Here is a 21,067-nt window from a genome sequence, read left to right on the forward strand (position 1 = left end):
GCCATTCGAATGAGTTTTGATTTTTTATAGACATGTTTGTAATCAACGACTTTTTTTTTATAATTAATCAATTAAATCTTATATATTTGTTTGTCGTAAGGTATCTAGTTATTATTGAATAGTCTATTGTTAACGAAGAAGCTAATCTAGTTATGTTCCATCGTAATGAAGTTGATGAGTGAGAATCAAAACCAAATGATCAAAGTCTCTCATGTTGTCTAACACAATATCATAGACTATAAATGCGAACTCCTCTACTCACACCTTGCCAACTATGATATTCATTAGAGATTATGATTGAATTTAATCTACCTAGAATTATGGCTAAACATGCACACATATAAATATATATTTATAGAACAAAAGAATAATAAAAGAAAACATAATTAAAATGTTCATAGAGAGAATCTAAACATATATAATAACAAGGTTTGTAGATTGATTCGAACATCCATAAATTTTAATTATATCTCTTATAATTTCTATTTTTCTCCTATTGAATTTTATATTTAAGAAAATAGAGTACTTTCTAATCTTTATAATTATGTGCTCCATCACTCCGTGTATAAGGCTATAAAAGTTAATAATTCTCATAATTATGATGATTGCAATCATATATAAAATTAGTTATAAAATAATTATTAGAAAAAAAAGTAAAAAAAAATTAAATATTATATTCTATTTTTTTTAATTAAACTAAAATTTTCTTAAAATATCGTTATCTAATTTTTTATCTTATTGATTAGAAGCTTCTACTCCCATCACCAAATTCATAAATGTAAAGATTTTATAGTTTAGCCAATATGTGTGCATAAATTTAAGGCTAAAATTTGCTAAAAAACCCTTCCAAAAATACCATATTGCAACAAATCTCTTCATGAAACATCATGAAAATATTTTTCCTCACATTTTTTTGAGAAAAAAAAAAACTAAACAAAAATATATAAAAAAAATGGGGGAAACTCACCGAAAAAACCAAATCCATTACTTCAGTTGCTATTAAGGAACTTTATTTGGTCCGGTCACCCTGATTTAGCACCTGACGTAGCTCTAAGTTCAGACGTTAGTAAAATAGTGTCACGTGTTCTCATTATTTACCGCGCGGCCCGACAACCCCGGAACAGAGACGGGATTGCTATGTTCGCGTGTTGCTAGCTATTGCTCGGTATTTGCTCAGTATTGGTCGATTTTCCTCGGCAATAACGAGAAATAGCATTCTGTATTGGTCTTCACAGAGTGATATTTTCATTATTGCCAAACAATACCTAGAGCAATACTCAAACATAACAATCCCGACGGGTCAAGTCGTCGGGCCGATATTGAATAAGAACACGTGGCGACATGTTATTGACATCCGAACATAAAGTAGAGCTATGAAGCAGAGCTAATCACCATCCATTGGAACTAACGAGGAGAAGAAAGAAGAGCGTCACTTACCTCCGCGTCTCTATATATAAACCCAGCTGTCGATTGCAAAGAACGCAAGAGTTTTGAAGTTTCGAGGGTCCACTGGCCGCATCGTTAAGGTTTCGTATTCTCTAGGGTTTTCTACTTTTCTTCGCTTCGTCTCCGATCTACATTCGACAACAGACAGAATCGAAATCAAGGTCGGGATAGGACGAGGTACTTTTCGTTTGTTTTTCTGCTGGCATAAGCTTGTTTAGTTTCTTTTTTTAATTAATTTACTTTTGAGGCTGAGGTTGAGGATTTCATCTGCTTTGAAATGTTTGTTTGAGAAGAAGGGCGATCCGATCAAAACGATGTAGGTGCTTCGGGTTGGTTTTGAGAGAAGTAGGGATTGGTGATGGTATGGTATATTGGTGGATTGGATTGCTTTCATTCCTTTTTGTCTTGGATTTTTCTTTTTATATGGGAGTCGGAAGTTTATGGCGGCATTTGAATGTTGTTGGAGGTAAAGCTAGCTCTGTGGGCTTTATTCTTCTTTCAGTTGGCCTGGGATTGTTTATTTTATGTTTCGGCGTACTTTTGAAGACGTTGTTCGGGATTTATTATGTTTTGATATGTTCCTTGTAGAAGGGGATCTGACTGAAACGCACTTGGTGCCCTGTTTTCCTTAGGGAGAGATTCGGGTTGGCATGTTAAATGGTTAGATTAGATTGCTGGAATCTCTTTCTGAGATTTTGTATAGTTTGGAGCAGAGATTTCTTGTGGTATTGGAGCGAGTTTTGTGTCACGTTGGTAAAGCTAGATGTGTGACCGTTGGATTATTAGCTTCTTTGTGGTTTATGTGGGTTTCTGTATTCAGCTTATTCTGGTGATATGGCTATTATTGGAAAGATTTTGTGAGGAAATTTTTGGTTGAGGGGGATTGGAGTTTTCAGGGAATTTTATTGCATAGTTGTTCATTTTAAGTCGTTGTTTGATGTTGAATTGTTGTTGATTTTAGCCTTTCTTACATGGACAATGAGTTTGGTGGCCTGTTTAAGTTCTTTGTGATGTAGCAATTAGAGCATAAGAATTAATGATGAATATACAAAATGTTGCAGTAAGGAAGCCAAGGCACTATATGGCAAGATCCTTGTTAATAGGTCCAAATCATACAAAAACCATAGGGTTACGAATTTTATTTCTTGGATTGTTCACAATATCTTTGTCATTTTTTATGGCACAGAAAACTTCTTCCTTCGGCCATCCTCTCAAGGACTATCTTTAGATAGGCCAATAGATGCTATCATGACTAACATTGAGTAGTAGTGATGTTTAGTTGAAGAGCAATAAGAGGGAATCTATTCCCTGACGAGCAAAGTGGGGAAGGCATGAGCAAGCGGCTAGTTCCCTAGCTCCCTTCAACCTGATTGAAACTATTATTTTCGTGATCAGATCATGCAAAGGGTCGAGTGACCCACATTTTTTAGTCGTTTGTGTTCCACTAAGAACCATTATAGTTCAACAGGAAACCTCTTGGGTTGAGGTGCTTAAGGACCATATGGACAGGGAAGCCAAGATGGCCAAGATTGAATAATGCAGCCTATTATTGTAGAATTTTGATCTGAATTGCATCACATTGAATCCAACCTTTGCACTCCCATTTTTGAGCATCCCAAAATCTTTTATTGAGCTACTAATGAAAGGATGTGACTTGAAAATCATGCAATGGATATATAAGGGTTACCCCTGGCATTATGCTCTTATGGATCAAGTTGTGGTGGTGATGCTTCTGACACAAATTTTTCAGAAGTTGGCTCAATATGATGGGAAGCAATGTTGAGGTGGACACCTACCATGAACTTGGTTTTCCACCAAGAGGTAAAATTGGTGATTCGGAAGAATCTCCTAATTATTCTGTTTATTGTGAAATACCAAGGCAAGGGTTTTCATCCGACCAGACTTAGAGATTATCTGCTTTTCAGCAAGAGTTGAAGGATGGTAATGGGCAACTCCGAGAGGACTTGCAATGAGCAGAAGTTGAAAATATGACCCTCTCACAAGAGCTAATAGATAAAAGGATGTTGTAGGCAGGAGCCAAGGGTTGAGCCTAATTATTTTAAGAGCAACTCTTGAAAATGTAAGTTGAGTCCACCTCAATCGGTTAGCCAAGAGGCAATGTTCGTTGTGTACCTATGCTTTGACATCTAGTATAATTGCAATCTCAAGGAAACACTCCATGATTCAACATTCTTTGTAATGTTTTGCAGCATTTGGGATTGTTCTGCTTGAAATCATTGAAAATTTGCATTACAAGGATTTGATTGGATGAAGTTGACAAGCAATACCTCCTAAATTAGACATTTTTTTCTTGTGATTGGAGTGAAGTTCTGTATACATTCAACAAAAAAATAATGTTTATGTTAACATAATGAATGAAAAATTGTACCGTCTATTTTCTTTCATGATAGAATTTTCTTAGTTTGAATTGATTACTATTGGGAGAGATTTTATTGACTTTCTTAAAGTCCGCGTACAGTCTCTACTTTCCATTTTCTTCATCATCGTATTGGATACTCGTTTAGGGTACCTGGTTTCTTGATGAGTCCGACAATGGTCAATTTATCCACTTGCTCCTAGACTACATGCTAAATTTAGCTTGAGTGGTTGCATTCCTTAATCAAATTGCTTTGTTATCCTATTGAACATGGAACATATGACTTGTGATACCCAGGCTAACAGCATACGTCGAAGGGCTCCCAAGAAAAGATGTAAACATATTGGTATTTACCATGTCAGCTGCACTTATGCAGAGGTGGTGCACCTATATTCTCAAATTTAGTTGACTAGAATTTCCCTTGCTTCATAATCCGCATGGTTGTCATTCTTTATCTCTAGATGTTTGCTTTGACAAGTCAAATGATGTGCTCCTTCACAATGTCAAAATAGCTTCTTGCAAAGATCACCAACTCCCCCTCACATCATTGTAATGTTATCTGGTGTGGATAACTTTATAGGCATAGGATTGTTGTTAGAGATTTCTTTGCAATGTTTGAATAATGAGTCTGAAAACCCATTATAAGGGCCACTTAGGTGATGGCCTGTTTGTAGGTTGTCACTTTTAAGTTGCTTAAGTGAAGTAGACAATATAATCCCTGATCGACTCTCTCTAACCTTGTTGGACGTTATGCAATTTTTGGGTTCCGTGGCAAATAGGTTGCATAATTTATTAAAAGTTGAGATGCTGCAAGCTAGAAGACGAGTCAACCACCTTCGCGCCACATTCTTAATTGTGGTAGTAAAGACCCCCTTCTGCAAATTTTCAATGTCCTATGCAAAAGACATTTCATCATCAAAGTTGCCTAAGTGCTCTATGGAGCAACTCTAGACCTGTCAATATTGGACCCGACCCGAAAACCCGACCCGAAACCGACCAGGAATTTTCGGGTTTGGGTTGACCCGAACCCGAAGCGGGTCGGGTTCGGGTCCGGAAAACCGACCCGTTTGCAAAAACTGGGGTCGGGTTCGGGTTGACCCGACGGGTTGTCGGGTCAACCCAAAAACCCGTTTAATTTTAAAAAAAATGGATTCCCGCGTCGTGAGTTGAGTCCCGAGGACGGCGTTGCTGGCTCGCTTTACCCGCACTCGTCTCGAGCTCACGTCCCGCAGCGTGTTCGCGTCGAGTGTCGCACAAAATAAAATAATATTTGTTAATTTAAAAACTCCTCATAACAGTCTCTGCTCCCGCGATTTCCAATGCATCCAGGCGGAAAAGGACCTCTTCATGACTTCATACAAAGTGTCATTTACATAAAACCCCTCATCTTTTCCTTTTTTAATTGAAAAAAAAATTACACAGAATAACTAAAGTTTTTTATGTAAAGAAAATGGGTTTGTTTGTAAATATGAAAAGGCAAAAGGGGCGGAACGCAGAATTTGCGCAGTAAAATCCCTGCACCTTCGGTCCTTCACTACCCCCTCCCATGTGCCTGTCGCTAGTGCAAGACAGATGTGGGGCTCACATGGAAGATTTCTTCCTGGAATACCCAAAAAAATATTTTCAAAATTGTAATGTTATCTGGTGTGGATAACTTTATAGGCATAGGATTGTTGTTAGAGATTTCTTGGCAATGCTTGAATAATGAGTCTGAAAACCCATTATAAGGGCCAGTTAGGTGATGGTCTTCTTGTAGGTTGTCACTTTTAAGTTGCTCAAGTGAAGTAGACAATATAATCCCTGATCGACTCTCTCTAACCTTGTTGGACGTTATGTAATTTTTGGGTTCCCTGGCAAATAGGCTGCATAATTTATTAAAAGTTGAGATGCTGCAAGCTAGAAGACGAGTCAACCACCTTCGCGCCACATTCTTAATTGTGGTAGTAAAGACCACCTTCTGCAAATTTTCAATGTCCAATGCCAAAGACATTTCATCATCAAAGTTGCCCAAGTGCTCTATGGAGCAACTCAATCCCATATACTAGTTGAGCACACGTGCCTTGAGCTTCACCAATGCCTCTTCTAGGATTTTCCAACAAAAAGGGTAGGAGCCAATCACAGGTTTGGAAAAAAAATGTTAGAAAGAGGGATTCTCCATCAGGTAGTTTCTCTTCACTTGACAATCGAAGAAGCATATATGATTGATGTGTTATAAACCTCATTAGCGACATTCTGAGTTGGATTTGAAGGAGCGACAACATTCGGAGGCAAAGATGAAGGAGCTATAAAATCACTTGTCGTGGTTGGAGTTAGGGTCCCAAAAAGTTTTGGAAATTGTTACATTTTAGTGTAATCTTTGGCTAGCTATTAAGAGCCCTCGCCTCCATTATCAGTAAGAGGCATTGGAGATGACATTATTGACAAAAGGTCTACCATAACATAGGTGTTCTTTCATTTAGTTTTTGGCTTTTCTTGAGATTAGTCAATGAGAGAACTCAGATGTTAACAGTGGAAAATGGCCAAGAGGATGAACAAGCATAATTTAATCTAAAGTTCATTGTGGAAGAGGGAAAACTAGTAAGAAGATAGGAGACAAAAGGTCATGAAGCAAGTTTACTTCTTAATGGAAGGTTAGTCCTAGGCAAGAGAAAAGAGTAGAGGACATGCAAAGAGAGAAGATGGCATGGATTTTTTTTTTTTTTTTTGAAGTATTTTGTTTCTGCCACCTAAATGATATGGAAGAATAGAGATGTTTCAGTATCCTAGGAATAGATTAAAATCGGTCTACTTCATGGCTCACTTTTTCCTTGCAATGGGAATTGGAAAAATGGCATGTCTTGATTTCTCATCTTAATTGTGTAACATCTACAAGCCAAGGAACATTTATTTATAAACACAAGTGATGTTGAATCATTAGTGTTGTGGCAAGTGATATGGGGTGAAATTGGCATTTTGTGGTAGTGTGGATGTAATTAAAGACAACTTCTCTGTAGTTGGTATTTTGTACCTGAGGCGGTCATGTGATGCCTTCTGAATAGTTGGTATGAACAACAATGGATGATGGCGTGTCATGACAAAAATGAGAAATCTGTTGGCTTTGAGGAGCAAACCAGGTCAAGTGTAGCAATGTATCATGGGGGTTGATCTATTGGTATACACTTGATGATAAGATCGATCATAAATTAAATGGAACTTTGCGCAAGTCTTCTTGTATCTGATCAACTTAGGAGATTGTGAACTAGTCATCACTTCATGGTGCGGAGCTTCTTGGATTGGTGCTGGACAGAACCCTCAGGTTCAGCTTTTGAATGCAATCCGATAGTTATATCAAACTGGCCAAACCAAATTTCAAATGGTCATTTGACACATGAACTGATTTATTGAAGCACACAAAGTAATTACAATTGATATGGAAGGCATTTAAGATCGCACTTAATTGTTATTTATTAAATGATATTTAGGGAATCTTTATACGCAACATAACATTACATTTTTCACTATATCAATCAGCTACTAAAAGGTAAATTATCACTACCGCATTCTTTAATATCAGTTATAACTACAACATTATTTAATAACTTTGCATCCAATTGCTTTTGTGTTATTATGCTGGCTGAACTGATATTTGTCTTTTTTTTTTCACATCACTTCTGAAGTTTTTCCTACTTTCTATTTTTCCAGAGAATTGAAGAGCTTTTTAACGGGGTAGTGCTTTTTACTGCTGATGGGAAATTGCTTGGGACGGGTGAGCTGCTTTTATCCTTTATAAAATATATTATTTATGATATAGTTTAAGCCCTTAAAATGTTGTTGTGGTCCAGCGCCAGTGCTCCACTTTAATATGATTTTATCATTTTTTTGTTCCTTGTATTCTTTTAGCTTTGCCGATACCACATTTCCTCCACTTCATTTTGCCTTGCAGTATTTTAAATTAGTTTGTCATTATGATATAAATTGGTGTAAAAAGGTTTTTTTAGCTGACTGGTCCCTTGTTATCTGATTCCGAGCTCTGGCAACATTAAAGCTTTGAGGTTTTGGCCTGTAGCATGCTTATGACAAGCGGGAAGCTTTTTTGAAACCTATAGTTTATGCCTTCTGTTTGTTTTGGAAATTGAGGGCCACATCCAGCATATTTATTGATAATCACTGATTACAGCAAGGATTACAAAGGTTAAATTATATGATAAAAAATAACACAAAAATTTGCATTAGAAGCTGATACCTTTGATTGAAAAGATGTAGAGATGAAAAAAAACAAAACGGGCTCAATAACACTAATTTATGCATATTTCCTAGGCAAATTGTCCGTAGGACCCCATCTTTTGCTTTTTTTTTTTTTTTGAATCTTTTGCTCAACCTTATGGCAAGCAGAGTTTCTTCATTCAGATGCTAGCATCCGTAACAGTGTTCCTGAATATATGATTATTTCTTTCCATGCAGATGTAGTAAGCTGTGATATGACAGCCAACAGATTTTTTTTTTTAATAATTTTGTATTTAAAAGCAAGGTTTTGAAAACCGGACTGGACAACGAACCGGAAGAAGAAGAGGTTCACAGTTAGACCGGTCGAACCAGATGATGTAATAAATAATAATATTATTAAAATTATAAAATGAATAAGAAATTTTCCTCTAATACCTTCTAAGTTCTAATTGTGCACATAATATGAAGTAAATAAGCAAAATATTATAGCAAAATCAATCAGAAATTGATAATATAATGGGAACTCCTAGAAAATCTCCAAGATTTTCTTCAAATTAGGTCACATTTTTCCAAATACTAAAGAACCTTGACTAACCAAACACCAAATTAAAATAACAAACATTTTTTTTAATGATATTTAGATAATCATAAAAATAACAAACATTTGAAATCCCTATCTTGCTACCAATCATAAGCAGATCTATTATTCCCTCCTCCGTTCTTAGCACACATTCAAGAAATAATAAATTATTGTAACTGAGCATCTAAAAGCAGCATGTGAGATAGCTGAACTATAATTAAAGCAGCAACGGCTATCATCTCTGTAAAGCACCACCACTAATATTTTGAGTTAAAGCAGATATCATCAGCTTTAACTAATGCCCTTGCGCTGATTTTCTCTCAGTTGAGAATGACCATTCCCCAAACAAAATAAGAGCTAATTTTACACAAGAAAGCTCTTCACTTGCACTACATATAACAAAGAACAAGCCGCCCATTTCAATCAAAGGTTCTAATCAACCCATCTTTAAGAAGATAAGATTTAAAGGTTCAGATGACATCACTCTCCCGAAAGTTTAATGTTTGGAGGACATTAAACCGTAACCATTTCACTCACTAATAGTCTTTCATGACCACAATGAGCTTTATCTCGATGATTTAAAGTAAACAAAGAATCCATGGTTGAGTAAAGAGAGCGGATGTGAGATTTACCTTGAGGAAATGCACGAGAGAGGTTGCCGGTGGGGAAGTTGGAAGTCTACGACTCTGTGAGGGAGAGAACGATGCTAATGTATGGAGGAATCGCGTATGGAGAGGGGAGTCGCATATGGAGTATGCTTAGGGAAGACAACTAGACGAGCAAATAATTGTATAATACCGATCCCTAATGCATACGAGTCATTTGATCGCAGATAGAGAGCTCATATTAGAGATTTTAAGAACCATCTGGTTCTTCAAAAACTGCCCGGTTCAAAGAGTTCCCGGTTCAACCAGGTTTTATCCGGTTTTCAGTCAAGCCGGTTGTTGTAGCTAACCGGACCGCCCGCCGGACCGGTTCAACCATGAACCGGACAAACCGGCTGGTCCGGTCCAGTTTTGAAAACCATGTTTATAAGTGTCAGCATGAATTAGCACTTGATGAAGAAAACCCCCAAGTGAAAAAAAAAAAAAAAATCAATTAGGAATGCAAATTTTAATCATTAATAATGAAAACTAACAGTTAAAATAGGTGAGTGTGGCTTTCATTGAATTGATTTCATAAAGCAAAATTTTGATTCACCCAAATGCCTCTATTCAAAAGACGGTCTACAGTCTTAAGCAAATGAAAGAACTTTGTTCTTCCAACCACTGAGCCAACCAAGATGTTTGTTAAAAAATGCGGAGCAATTTGACTAAGTCTGATGGGAGATAGAGGAATTCTAAGATAATCCCTAGAAAGGTTCTTTTAATTGAAGTTCAAAAGATTAGAATAGTTTCCATTTATATTAGTTTAACAGAATTGATGAAGTAGATTACAGTTTTATTTACATTAAAAATAAAACCCATGGAGTTCTAGAATGAGTTCAAAAAATTTTCAAGCTCAAGCAGAGTGGGGTTGTTGGCCAAAAACTAAGAGATCATCATCATATATCTGATGAGAAACCTTAGCATGCTTCTTGGAGATGCATGAGAAGGTATCATTAGTGCAAGAAGCGTCAATCAATCTTGAAATTGCATCCTTAACAAGTGTGAAAAGTAGAGGAGAAAGAGGATATTCTTGTCTGAAACCTTTTTTCGGAGTTAAAATATCCATTCAACTCTCCATTAATAATAACGGGGACAGACATCTCGAGTGCAAACTTTAATCCAATTGATAAAAATAGGAGGAAAATCAAGAGTAAGAAGAAGACTGTTGTATAAGGACCTGTTAACACTATCAAAAGCTTTCTGAAGATCAATTTTAGCATAGAATGATTGATGTGTTGATTGTTCATTAAAACCCCTAAATATATCATTAGCCATAATGATATGATCGGTTATGTCCCTCCCAAAAATGAAAGCAGATTGAGCATTATTTATAAGCTTTGGTCGTTGGTTCTTGATTCTGATGGGAAGCAGCTTGGTAATAGCTTCATATGATACATCACAAAGAGAGAGATCTGAAGTCAATCATTGTTCTGGATTGAGGAGATTTAAGAATTAGGGTTATGGCGTAATGTGTTATCTTATCATGCATAAAATCATTATGAAATAAGTATATGATAGTAGCAGTAAAAAAGATCCCAACAATATGCCGACTATCTTTAAAGAATTTGGAGGAGAAGCCATCAGGCCCAAGGGCTTTGTCATTCCCAATATCAAAGAGAGTCATTTTAATATCATCTTCCGAAAATTCAACAATAAGATCAATTTGTTCCTCCAAAGATAAGGTGGGACCTAAAGGGATTGAACTTTGGCTTTGTTTTGAGGAGGATTCCTCATCATTAAACAGGGAGAAGAAGTAATGTATGGCTTCATTAGAAATCCCCTGGGTAGGGTATATAGGGCTAGAATTAGTATGTACTTCCCTTATATGATGTCAGCTTCCCCTTGAATAAGCCAAGAACATTTTGCTCTCTATGTGATCCAACTATTCTTCCATCTGATAGCATCAATGAGATCTTGTTGGATATTTAGGGCACAGCCAAGAAGATTTCTATCCAAAGGATTTGACTACAGGCTACTTAAAGTGAATTTTTTTTTCTTCCTTAAGCAAGACAATCTTGTTGTGAAGAAAATAAGAGGAATTCTAATTTGTCGATTTCAGAGCATGCTTTACATTCATGAGTTTGTTATTAAGAGCCAACATGGGATCCCCCTTAACAGGGATCTCCCAAGCATTCTTGATAATTTCCAATAAACTTGGGCAAAGGGACCAATAGTTCTTGTACATGAATCTTCTTCTAATGAAGGCATGAGGATCTACATGAAGAGAATAGGAGAGTGATCAGAAGATAGAGGGCTTATGATTTAGTAATGAGACAGGGGAAAGGAATTTAACCATAAAGCATTGCATAAGAGACATGGTCAAGAAGGCATCTTATGGGATTATGAACTTGTTGGTTAAACTAATTGTAGGTAAGACCGCAATGAGGAAGCTTCATTAGACGAACATTAAAGATACAATTGAAATCCCCACCAATTTGGAGGGATGGGAAGTAGTAACACCAATTTTCTCTTCAGAAAATCTTACACAATTGAAATCATCAACGATAATCCATGGATTGATAATTGATTAAGAAGAGATCAGTGAGAGTTTGCCAAAGAACCTTTCTTTCTTGAGCACTATTTTCAGCGTAGGTAAAGGTTCTCATAATTTTGACCATGAATGAAGTTGGGGTGAGACTGCAAACAATTGAAGGAGACATAAGCAATTAGGGGTGTCAATATTTGACACGACCCGAAAACTCGACTCGAACCCGACCCGAAAATTTCGGGTTAGGGTCAACCCGAACCCGAAACGGGTCGGGTTCGGGTTCAACATTTCGACCCGTTTCAAAAATCGGGTGTGGTTCGGGTTAACCCTTTGACCCGAAATTGACCCGAAAGTGACTCGATTTTGACCCTAAAACCCGATTTTGACCCGACAACCCGAGATTGACCCAATTTTGACCCGGTTTTGACCCGAAAAGAGGAGATTGACCCGTTTTTGACACGGAAATTAGTAATTTTTTTGTTGAAAATGGGTCATTCGGGTCGGGTCAGGTTGACCCGGACCTGAAACGGGTCGGGTTCGGGTTGACCCGAATAGTGCCGGGTCAGTTTCGGGTTCGACCCGAACCCGACCCGTGACCCGAAATTGACACCCCTATAAGCAATTAAGCAACATTCTATTTGATCCAAATATGACAATGAGAAGTAAAAAAATTATAACAGCTATTTTCCTGATGAATAATATTGAACTTTCTTGGGTTATCACTCACACTAGACGAGCCAACATTAAGCTTGCTTTCAATCATATAGAAGCATTTGGATATGTAATGGGGCTTCAGCGGGATTAGCAGATTTAGGAAAAGAAGATTTGTCATCTGCAAAAGTATCACGGGTTGGACAAGAGTTTGGTTTCCATTCATAAACAATATCAAGCTTAATATTTTTCTCTTGTACGTTAATAGTAATCTCAACAAGGTGCAGAGAGGCGATGGGAATTTGGATACTCACCCAAGAAAAGATAAGGTGAGATTTGTTGGCAATGAGTGTGTCAAGTATTAACGAAATGCTAATGTTGCTGGCCATGATATATATATGCTAGATTCAATCCAACAACATAATGGAAGATTTGGGATTTTGACCTAAATAAGAACTTTAAAGTCTTTCTTAATGGGGGTAAAAGCCGGAGTCCAACATTTGAAGATGACTACCATTAAGGAACCAGGGTCCCCCATTAAGCACCATTTTTAGGTCCTCCATATGGAAAAATATGAAGAGAAAGAAACCATCAGAAGGAGAAAGAAGTTCGAACTAACCTTTCAGCAGCAGAGTTTCTTAAGACAAATGAGAAGATGTTCATAAAAGGGGTGTTTTCCAAATGCATAGCCAACAAAAGCCAAGCTCCTTGCCTTAGATCCCTCCTTTATATCCTCTTTCGAAAAGGATATATTTTCCTCACTTCTAGGGACGAAGCATAGAAGGAAATTAATAGGAAATACTTGAGTTCTCAAGTAACCCCTATGGAAAATACTTGAGTTCGCAAGCAAACCTATCACTAATTGGTAAAAACAGCGAGAAATAAGCAAAATTTTGGGGAAAACAACCCCAAAATAGAGGATTGCAATATGAGAATCAAGCCAAACAAACACTAGAACAAGATACAAGGGATCCTCAATTCGAGATGAGGACCGTCTCTCTCAAATCTCTAGACAAGGTAGTCTAGAGCCCAAGACGCCAAGGAGCTTCAAAGAAATTCAAATCATACATAAACACTAATCCTTTTCCGAAATCAACTAATTAAAGACAAAGGACAATTACAGTTTTCCTAAACAGCCCCCCTAATTCAAAAATTTCTTTCAAAGTCAATTTAATTAGCAAGTGGGCCCCTAGGAGCATCCGCCCCCTCGCTCTCTCTCTTCGCTGGTTCCGTCCAATTCTGGCCGCCTAGTATATGTCAAAACCGGTCCACCAGGGACCGGTTCAGCCGGCCCAGGAGGAGCCGGCCTAACATAAATCTTCCATTGAAGGCGTTTGAGGAAGCAGTGGGGAGGTGTCAATGTCCAAAAGGTCAAAAGTCCTAGGCCCGGAGACGGTGAGTTAAAAAAAAAAAGGAAGAAAGGTTGGGTTTCGGAGAGGAAACCAAGCCTTAGCAAAGTTCCATGCATGCAGTTTTTAGTTAAAACTGGAGCTACAACCGGTTTGTTTATGCAATATTTTGTCTCATGAGTTACAATCTACTTAGTTTGGTTTAAGAGAAAGACTTTAGAGTCTGAACTATCTAGCTATATTCTCTTTGCTGTAAAGTTTTCCTCTTTGCTGTAAGAGCAGTAATGGGCCTGAGATTTGACTTTTGTTGCTCTCCTTGTTGACGTTTTTTTTTTTCTGTGAAAATTTTCTTAACACTACAAAAAAAAAGAAAGGTAATTAGGTTGTTCAGCTTGAATTTTTTTAACAAATTCTATTCATTTATCCTTACTATGGTCCCACTCTTCTCTTCGAGTTGATAAATTGATTAAATGCTTCTGTTTGATGAGCTATATTACATTGAATAAGCATAGATTTTTTTTTGTCCTTTAAAATATTTAAAATAATTTAATAGTCCTTTTGGTTTTGTCATTGGTTGTCTGAGTGCTAATTTTTTTTTTCTTGTAGCATCGAGATGAGGATGATTTCGATTCCAAGGTGAATTTCACCGGTGGAAATGTACATATTGTTGATAGCATAGAAAGCTGGGATGAGAAGATTTCAGAAGCAAAAAAAGAAGGCAAAGTAGTAAGTATTGTGATTTGAACTTGACCGCGCAACACAGCTGTTAGCTAGCAGTTTCGAACTATTAATTGCATTGTATTCAAGTGCCTCTCACTTCAAATATTTTAATCTTCTATCGGTACTGTCATTTTTAATTTATGATATTTTCACCTGCTCAACGTCTTTTTGATCTTTTCTACTTCTTTTAGACATTCATGACTTCACTGCCCACTTAGGGCATCTCCAACCGAAAATCTCATTTTTCACTAAAAAATACAGTGAAACTCAAAAATGTTGTGATTCATCTCCAATCAAACTCCATTTTGCATGCTTTTGCGAAGGTAACAATCTTCTCCTCTTTCGCACGTTTCTTCGGCAAACTCAGTTGAGACAAAAAAATCGCGTAGGTGAACAGTGCAACGCCAATATTGACGTCGCACTGTTCACCCTCCACCGATTAGCGATTTTTTTGCCGTTCGAATGGAGCAAACCAACTACGCCATACTGTTGTTTGGAGTTCAGCTGGAGACGCCCTTAGATTTGCTTCAGTACCCTGATGCTCATTTTCATTTAAAATTTGTCATTCCCTCCAGGAAAGTTAATGCAGTTTCATGAAAATTTTCAAAATTGATCGTTTCATTTCTATAAATCTTTTTTATTTATGTTGAACATTTTTGAAAACATTGTACTTGCTGTGAAATTCAAATATAACAATAATTTTGCACATAGCCTCTCCTTCATCTTTCTATATTTTCATTTACTTAACAAAGTTGTGGTCCATGCAGATTGTCGTGAACTTCAGTGCATCTTGGTGTGGCCCTTGCAGAATGATTATTCCCTTCTATGCTGAACTTTCTCTCAAGTATCCTCAACTAGTTTTCCTCACAGTAGACGTTGATGAGTTACCGGTAATTATCCATTCCTTCTCACATTCTTTATGAGAGAGAGAGAGAGAGAGAGATTTCATCCATTGGAAAAATTATTATGTCCGGATTCCAGCCCCCAATGAAAATGTGTCACGTCCGGTACCGAGCTTATACTGAGCGGTACTTGGTACTCGGTACCGCGTGAACCGGACGGTTCTCCCGTTCGGTGTCCGCATAGAATAATCTCTCCATCCATTGCGAGTCATTGTGTAATAGTTTCATGATTACAGGATCTGAGTTCTTCAATGGATGTACATGCGACTCCAACGTTCTTTTTCCTGCAAGATGGAAATCACAAAGACAAACTTGTGGGTGCCAACAAACCTGAACTGGAGAAAAAAATACTCGCATTTGCAGAGTCAAGCCATTGTTCCAAGTGATTTTCTGTAACTCAAACCCTTTTTTTTTTTTACTCTTCTCCGTTAAATTTGTTGGTGATAAAATAACACAGCCATTTCTGTGATGCTAGATAAGAGATGTAAACTACCGTTGATCGATCAATCGATTACAGTATTGTAGTGGTTAGAAAAATTGCTTCGTGTGATTTTATTGCTTTGTTTTGTACTGAATCTCCATATGATCAGGTTGAATTACAGGTAATAAGAAGCCTATAGATTGGTTTGTTTGGAATAGTTCTCATTCTGAGGGCAAAGCATGCGCCATCCCTAAAGAGGTAAGTGAGGATTTGCATAGGCTCAATAGCTCAAGTTATTTTTATGTGCATGAAAAATAATTGATACAAGGAATTTTATGTATTATTATAAAGAGTCCTATTTTGTACGTATTTAAATGTCAAATAAGTTTTGCGATATATGTACTTTTTAGATAATATACTAACATATTATTAAATTAACGGTATTAAAAAATAATTTAATTTTTTGCTCAAATTGGATTTGAATTAAACCAGATGAGTTTTTCTTATATTCTTATTTCAGAGAAATGCTCGATAAAAATTTCTGATTTGAATTAAACTTCTGGCCATTTTTTCACATCTCGTGCCCGGTCCAGTTGTTTCTTATCTTTTTCTAGTGTCTAGTGAGAATCCAGGTAGTTTCATACAATGTTCTCTCATAGAAAAGAGCACAGAAATAGGACTCTTTCTTTCCAAGAACAAATCACTTTTGTGAGAACAATCTAGCACCTTTTGTTCTGAAAAAGAACAAAACTCGTACCTTTTTCGCCTCTTTTGATGAATTCTCTTTTTTATTTTTTTGAGACATTTAGGTCATTTAAGGCAAACTCACACACACAACGCATACACATAGACTTGAACCTTGAACCTCTTAGTTGGAAGCCTAAGCTCTCAACCAATAGGTCAAGAAGAGTTGTGTTTGATGAATTCTCTAGAAGATAAATTTTTTGGCTTTAAATTCGAGGTGATATATTACTAGGATTATATGCATATTAAATACTTTTTAAATTAATAATAAAAAAACAAGAATAATAAGAGTTTTTAGCAGGTAAAATCTTAAAATTAAGTTGATTTGAGCTGAGGCAATTTGAAATTAAATCAATTTCATATATTTGAGTTATTGAGCCTAGACTTAACCGCCACAAAATAATATCTTTCTCAAGTCTATTTGGACATATTTGATATTTTCACCATACAACACATGTAAAGGGAGATCAATCAGAATGTATCCCGTCATCCGTGTTCGGTGTATAATGCTGCATCCTTAAATCGCTGATGTAAAACATTTTGATTGATCTCCAAACGGGATTTCCGCACAATATCTGTTTCGTAGTTCATGCAAAAGACGTAGCATTTCTTTCCAAATGGCAACTTCATCTTCTGAAATTTGAATAGAGACGTTTGAGGCCATGGTCCGCCTCGTCTCGCCAACCCTTAAGCCGGTGGAAATGCGTGACCGACAGAGCAATGTATGAAAGGCAAACATTATGGTACCAAAAAGTAAGTAAACTAGCAAAGTCATCAAAAGCAACCCACTTCACAATCAGAACAACCTCAAGAGACGACGCCAGTTACATCATAGAAGAAGAACTACATTTATTCGGCACATACCGAACATTCAGAGAGCTATTCAAATCACAATACGCTAAATTAAGAGAGACCTCACCGCCCCTTCGGGTTCATTATTTGAGAGAAAACCGCGCTGGGCGTGAGCCCTTCCGAGTCCTCGCTGATGATGCTCCGATCACCCATACTCATCGTCGAGGTGGATGTGACCGTCGTCGTCCTCGACTCCATGGAAGGGTCATCCACATCCTTCTTCCCATCCATCATTACCGGACCTCCATCCACATCGGAGATTATTCCATCAGCCATCAAATCACCCACCTCCTCCGCACTCACCTGCAGCTGCAGAGCAAACTCGAGGTTCCAGAGAACATCGCCGGTCGCCGGACGATCGATTCCATGATCGGAAACACACTTCTCCGCCGTCTCCGCAAACTTCTTGAAGCACTGCGGCGCAATCTTTCCTTTAAGGTATGGATCAATGATCTGATCGAGAATTCCCTTTTTCTGGCAATGCAGAGCCCATTCGGCCAGACTGACTTGCTCCTTGGGGAGGTTTTGGTTCAGCGCCGGCCGGGCGCAAATCACCTCAAACAGAACCACTCCAAATGAATACACGTCTGATTTCTCCGTCAGCTGCTGCCGCCGGAAGTATTCGGGATCAAGGTACCCGAAGCTACCCTTCACCACCGTGCTCACATGAGTATTGTCAAGAGTAGGACCGGTCTTCGACAGACCAAAATCGGAAACCTTAGCGACCCATTTGTCATCCAGAAGAATGTTCGTCGTCTTCACGTCACGATGAATGATGGTATGCTTCGCGCCGGTGTGCAGGTAGTGCAGTCCTCGAGCCGCGCCGATGCAGATCTCAAGTCGCTGCTTCCATGGCAGCGGCGGCTTCTGCGTCTTGTAGAGGTGCTCGCGAAGAGTTCCGTGCGCCATGTAATCATAAACAAGGATCATCTCCCTGTTCTCTTCGCAATATCCGATCAAGGAGACGAGATGTCGGTGGCGTAGCTTTGACAGCATCTCGATTTCGGTTTGGAACTCATGAACGCCTTGCTCGGACATGGGGTTTCCTCGCTTGATCGCAACTTCGGTGCCGTCATCGAACTCACCACGATACACCTTTCCAAACCCACCTACTCCGAGCAGAAGCGCCTCATCGAACTTATTTGTGGCAGCCTCAATCTCTGCAAACGAGAAATGGCGACAAAGGTTCGATGGCAAGGACGAAGCATAGCTGCCTGTCGTGTTCGTCTTGGCCGAAGCTGCTGAATGGGAGTTTTCATAGAGTGAAAGAGGAAGCCAACCAGAAGGACCATCACTTGTGCCAGCAGCATCCTTCCCCTTCTTCTTCTTTCTTTTACAAAGAAAAAGCAACAAGAAACCAAGACCGATAATGGCCGCCGCGCCGCCAACTACTCCGCCAACAATCACAGGAGTGCTATTGAAATTTGATTTCTTGTTGAAAATCTTGTCAGGTTCGAAGTCTGGCTGTGGTGGCAAGTCAGGGTTTGGCCCGGCAAGATTATTTTTCCCGTCCTGCAACTTGAAAACCTCCATTCCATTCAAGATTGCATCGAAATATTCTGGCTTGGTTTTGAGATCTGGATGCAGAGCTACCCACAAATCCGTCGTCCCAGATCCTGAGGTCAGAACAACATAATCCTCATACACAGGCACACCAATCCCACCACTCCAAGCAATCACATCTGCTTCTTCCTGTGCTGTCTGATTATTGAGATAGATGTCGAAGACTCTCTGATTCACTTTGGTTATCGGGTACTGTATCTCACAGAAATGAAACCTAACAAGGTAGTAGAACCCATTATCGACGCTCAGAATCCAGGTCAAATTGTAGTTTCTGTTGACAGTAGGATCAGGCCCCATGGATCTCGCTGTCGAATACACATCAACAGGCGCAATATACTCTGGTAAAGTAGTTGGGTACTGAATTGTTACATTTGGATCAGCACCGTAGGTTACTCCAAATGCAGCTCCATAGATGTACAATGAATCATCCGCCCATGATCTATACAATCCTGAATCTCCAGACGGGGATATCGCCTGCCCTCCTACATTTAACCTATAAACAGTTTCCATTGCCCAATCGTCTGGAATCGGGTACGGAATTGGTGTTCCACCTGAAACTAGAAGAGGATTACCTGTAGAAAACATATCCGGCATGGAAACAATTTCTATGCCGTTGATGAAAGCATAGGAGTTGGAGTAGTTCTTCGACGGGGTGAAGGTGAGGTTGAGACCAGCAGAGGACACATTGACTGAAAACTCCCGAATCAGATAATCCATGTTGAGGGCCGCCGCAGTTTGATAAGCAGAGAAATTCTGGAGGAGAGTGATGGGTCCGGCGGTGACGGAGAAGAAGGCGTCGGCGCCCTCATGGTTGGAGTAGTTGGAAGGGTAGAAGTAGAGGCGAACGTACTTCCGGCCAGCGCCGAGGGGGAAGGTGTAGGTGAAAGGAGACGTGAAGACACGAGCCGTAAGGTATGGGCACTGAGGAACGGACGAGTCCTGGTTCGGCGCCTGAGAGCTGACCGAATTCAGCCATGAAGGTGCGTACTTGGATCCGGTGTCGCCGTTCCAAGTCCGGCCATCCTGATCTTTGTTCTGCCCGGAGGATCCGCAGTCGAGGAGTATGTAGTCACGGGGTACGTAGCTGGAGTTGTCTCCGGCGGCGATCGCGGCGAGGAACAAAATCAGGAAGGGCAGCGACTTCATCGAGATCGGATCTAAACCTAGGGTTTCAACTAGAAATAACACTGGATCAGCTCATCTTAGTAAGCAAGTTTCCCGATCTATCAGATATTCTGTTCAGAAACTGATCGGTGCCGAGATTTCTGTGGATCAAACCGAAGATCTATGAAAAGTTAGATCAATCGATAAGAAATGAAAGAAATTAAGTGGGAAAAAAAGGAAGATTAGTTGAAGATCCACATAGGAGATCGGAGGAGACTCGAGAGGAAGCGAGAGAGGGAGAGTAGTATTAAAGCGCGGGTAGAGAGAGAGAGAGAAGCTGCGCCGGAGGAAGCGGGATGCTGCGAAGACTGGAAGAAGACTGGTGACGGGGTTCCGTTCTTTGGGTTTTATTAGATTATTTGGGATGGGATTAGTAAGGGTTTTTTTTGTAATTAGAAAATAATAAGTAGATTTTTCATTTTTGAGCTGCTTAACTAACCTTTTCTTGTTAAGGGTCGGACGCGGTATTGCCCGGTGCCTGATCGTCAACGTTGAAGTCGCTGTAAAATGATAGTCTGCGGGGCCCACTGGTGGTGGTGGAAGCGATTCTTAGCCGTTCGATGATGGGATGGAACCAAGGCGAGTAGACTGCTCTATTAACCTGTTCGATCTAGTTTAATATTTTATTAAAATTTATATATTAATTTGAACTGATAAAAATAAATTTTCAAATTAGTCTTTTACCTCGCCTTTTCTTTTACATAATGCATTGGTAGAATAACGAGAAATCTCGAGTTATATCGACGAAGGATTTGGTGGACATTTTTAGTATATGAATGTATGAGTGTATGCTAAGATATTCTAATAGTCCGCTTGAGCAATTGGCTAGGGTTAGGCTTCTGTTGGGACGGCTTTTTTACTGCTTTCTAAAACGGAATTTTAATAAAAAAATAAAAAAATTTGTATTAAAACTCGGTTTTAGAAAGCAATAAAAAAGCCGTCCCAAATGAAGCCTTAATG

At 38.7% G+C, this 21,067-nt stretch overlaps 2 protein-coding genes across 3 annotated transcripts; one reads left to right on the forward strand and one right to left on the reverse strand.

The window, feature by feature from the left end:
- The first annotated feature begins 1,435 nt into the window (after positions 1 to 1,435).
- LOC110102904 (thioredoxin H4-1-like) lies at positions 1,436 to 16,153 on the forward strand. 2 transcript variants are annotated; one of them, XM_020831416.2, is made up of 6 exons: positions 1,436 to 1,623; positions 7,505 to 7,568; positions 14,348 to 14,467; positions 15,229 to 15,351; positions 15,600 to 15,745; positions 15,839 to 16,134. In XM_020831416.2, exons 2-6 carry the CDS (start codon positions 7,548 to 7,550, stop codon positions 15,840 to 15,842), a joined length of 414 nt encoding a protein of 137 aa, XP_020687075.1. In that variant the 5' UTR covers positions 1,436 to 1,623; positions 7,505 to 7,547; the 3' UTR covers positions 15,843 to 16,134. The 2 variants fall into 2 exon arrangements, with proteins under 2 accessions (XP_020687075.1, XP_028556489.1); XM_028700656.1 differs by having other exon boundaries at positions 1,436 to 1,607; positions 15,600 to 16,153.
- A 1,116-nt stretch (positions 16,154 to 17,269) lies between these two features.
- LOC110102902 (receptor-like protein kinase FERONIA) lies at positions 17,270 to 20,535 on the reverse strand. The gene is made up of 2 exons (XM_028700654.1): positions 20,306 to 20,535; positions 17,270 to 20,208 (listed from the first exon to the last, which is right to left on the reverse strand). The coding sequence occupies exon 2, from the start codon at positions 20,087 to 20,089 to the stop codon at positions 17,444 to 17,446; it is 2,646 nt and encodes an 881-aa protein (XP_028556487.1). The 5' UTR covers positions 20,090 to 20,208; positions 20,306 to 20,535; the 3' UTR covers positions 17,270 to 17,443.
- Positions 20,536 to 21,067: the final 532 nt, after the last annotated feature.

The sequence above is a fragment of the Dendrobium catenatum genome, unplaced genomic scaffold (assembly GCF_001605985.2).
Source record: "Dendrobium catenatum unplaced genomic scaffold, ASM160598v2 fragScaff_scaffold_1567, whole genome shotgun sequence".
NCBI lineage: Eukaryota > Viridiplantae > Streptophyta > Magnoliopsida > Asparagales > Orchidaceae > Dendrobium > Dendrobium catenatum.

Excerpts from the sequence above, each read along its gene's own strand:
- LOC110102904 (XM_028700656.1), top strand. The coding sequence starts at position 7,548 with ATGGGAAATTGCTTGGGACGG. Across the intron at positions 14,468-15,228 it reads CAAAAAAAGAAGGCAAAGTA|ATTGTCGTGAACTTCAGTGC; the intron begins GTAAGTATTGTG and ends TGGTCCATGCAG. Across the intron at positions 15,352-15,599 it reads TAGACGTTGATGAGTTACCG|GATCTGAGTTCTTCAATGGA; the intron begins GTAATTATCCAT and ends TCATGATTACAG.
- LOC110102902 (XM_028700654.1), bottom strand. The coding sequence starts at position 20,089 with ATGAAGTCGCTGCCCTTCCTGATTTTGTTCCTCGCCGCGATCGCCGCC.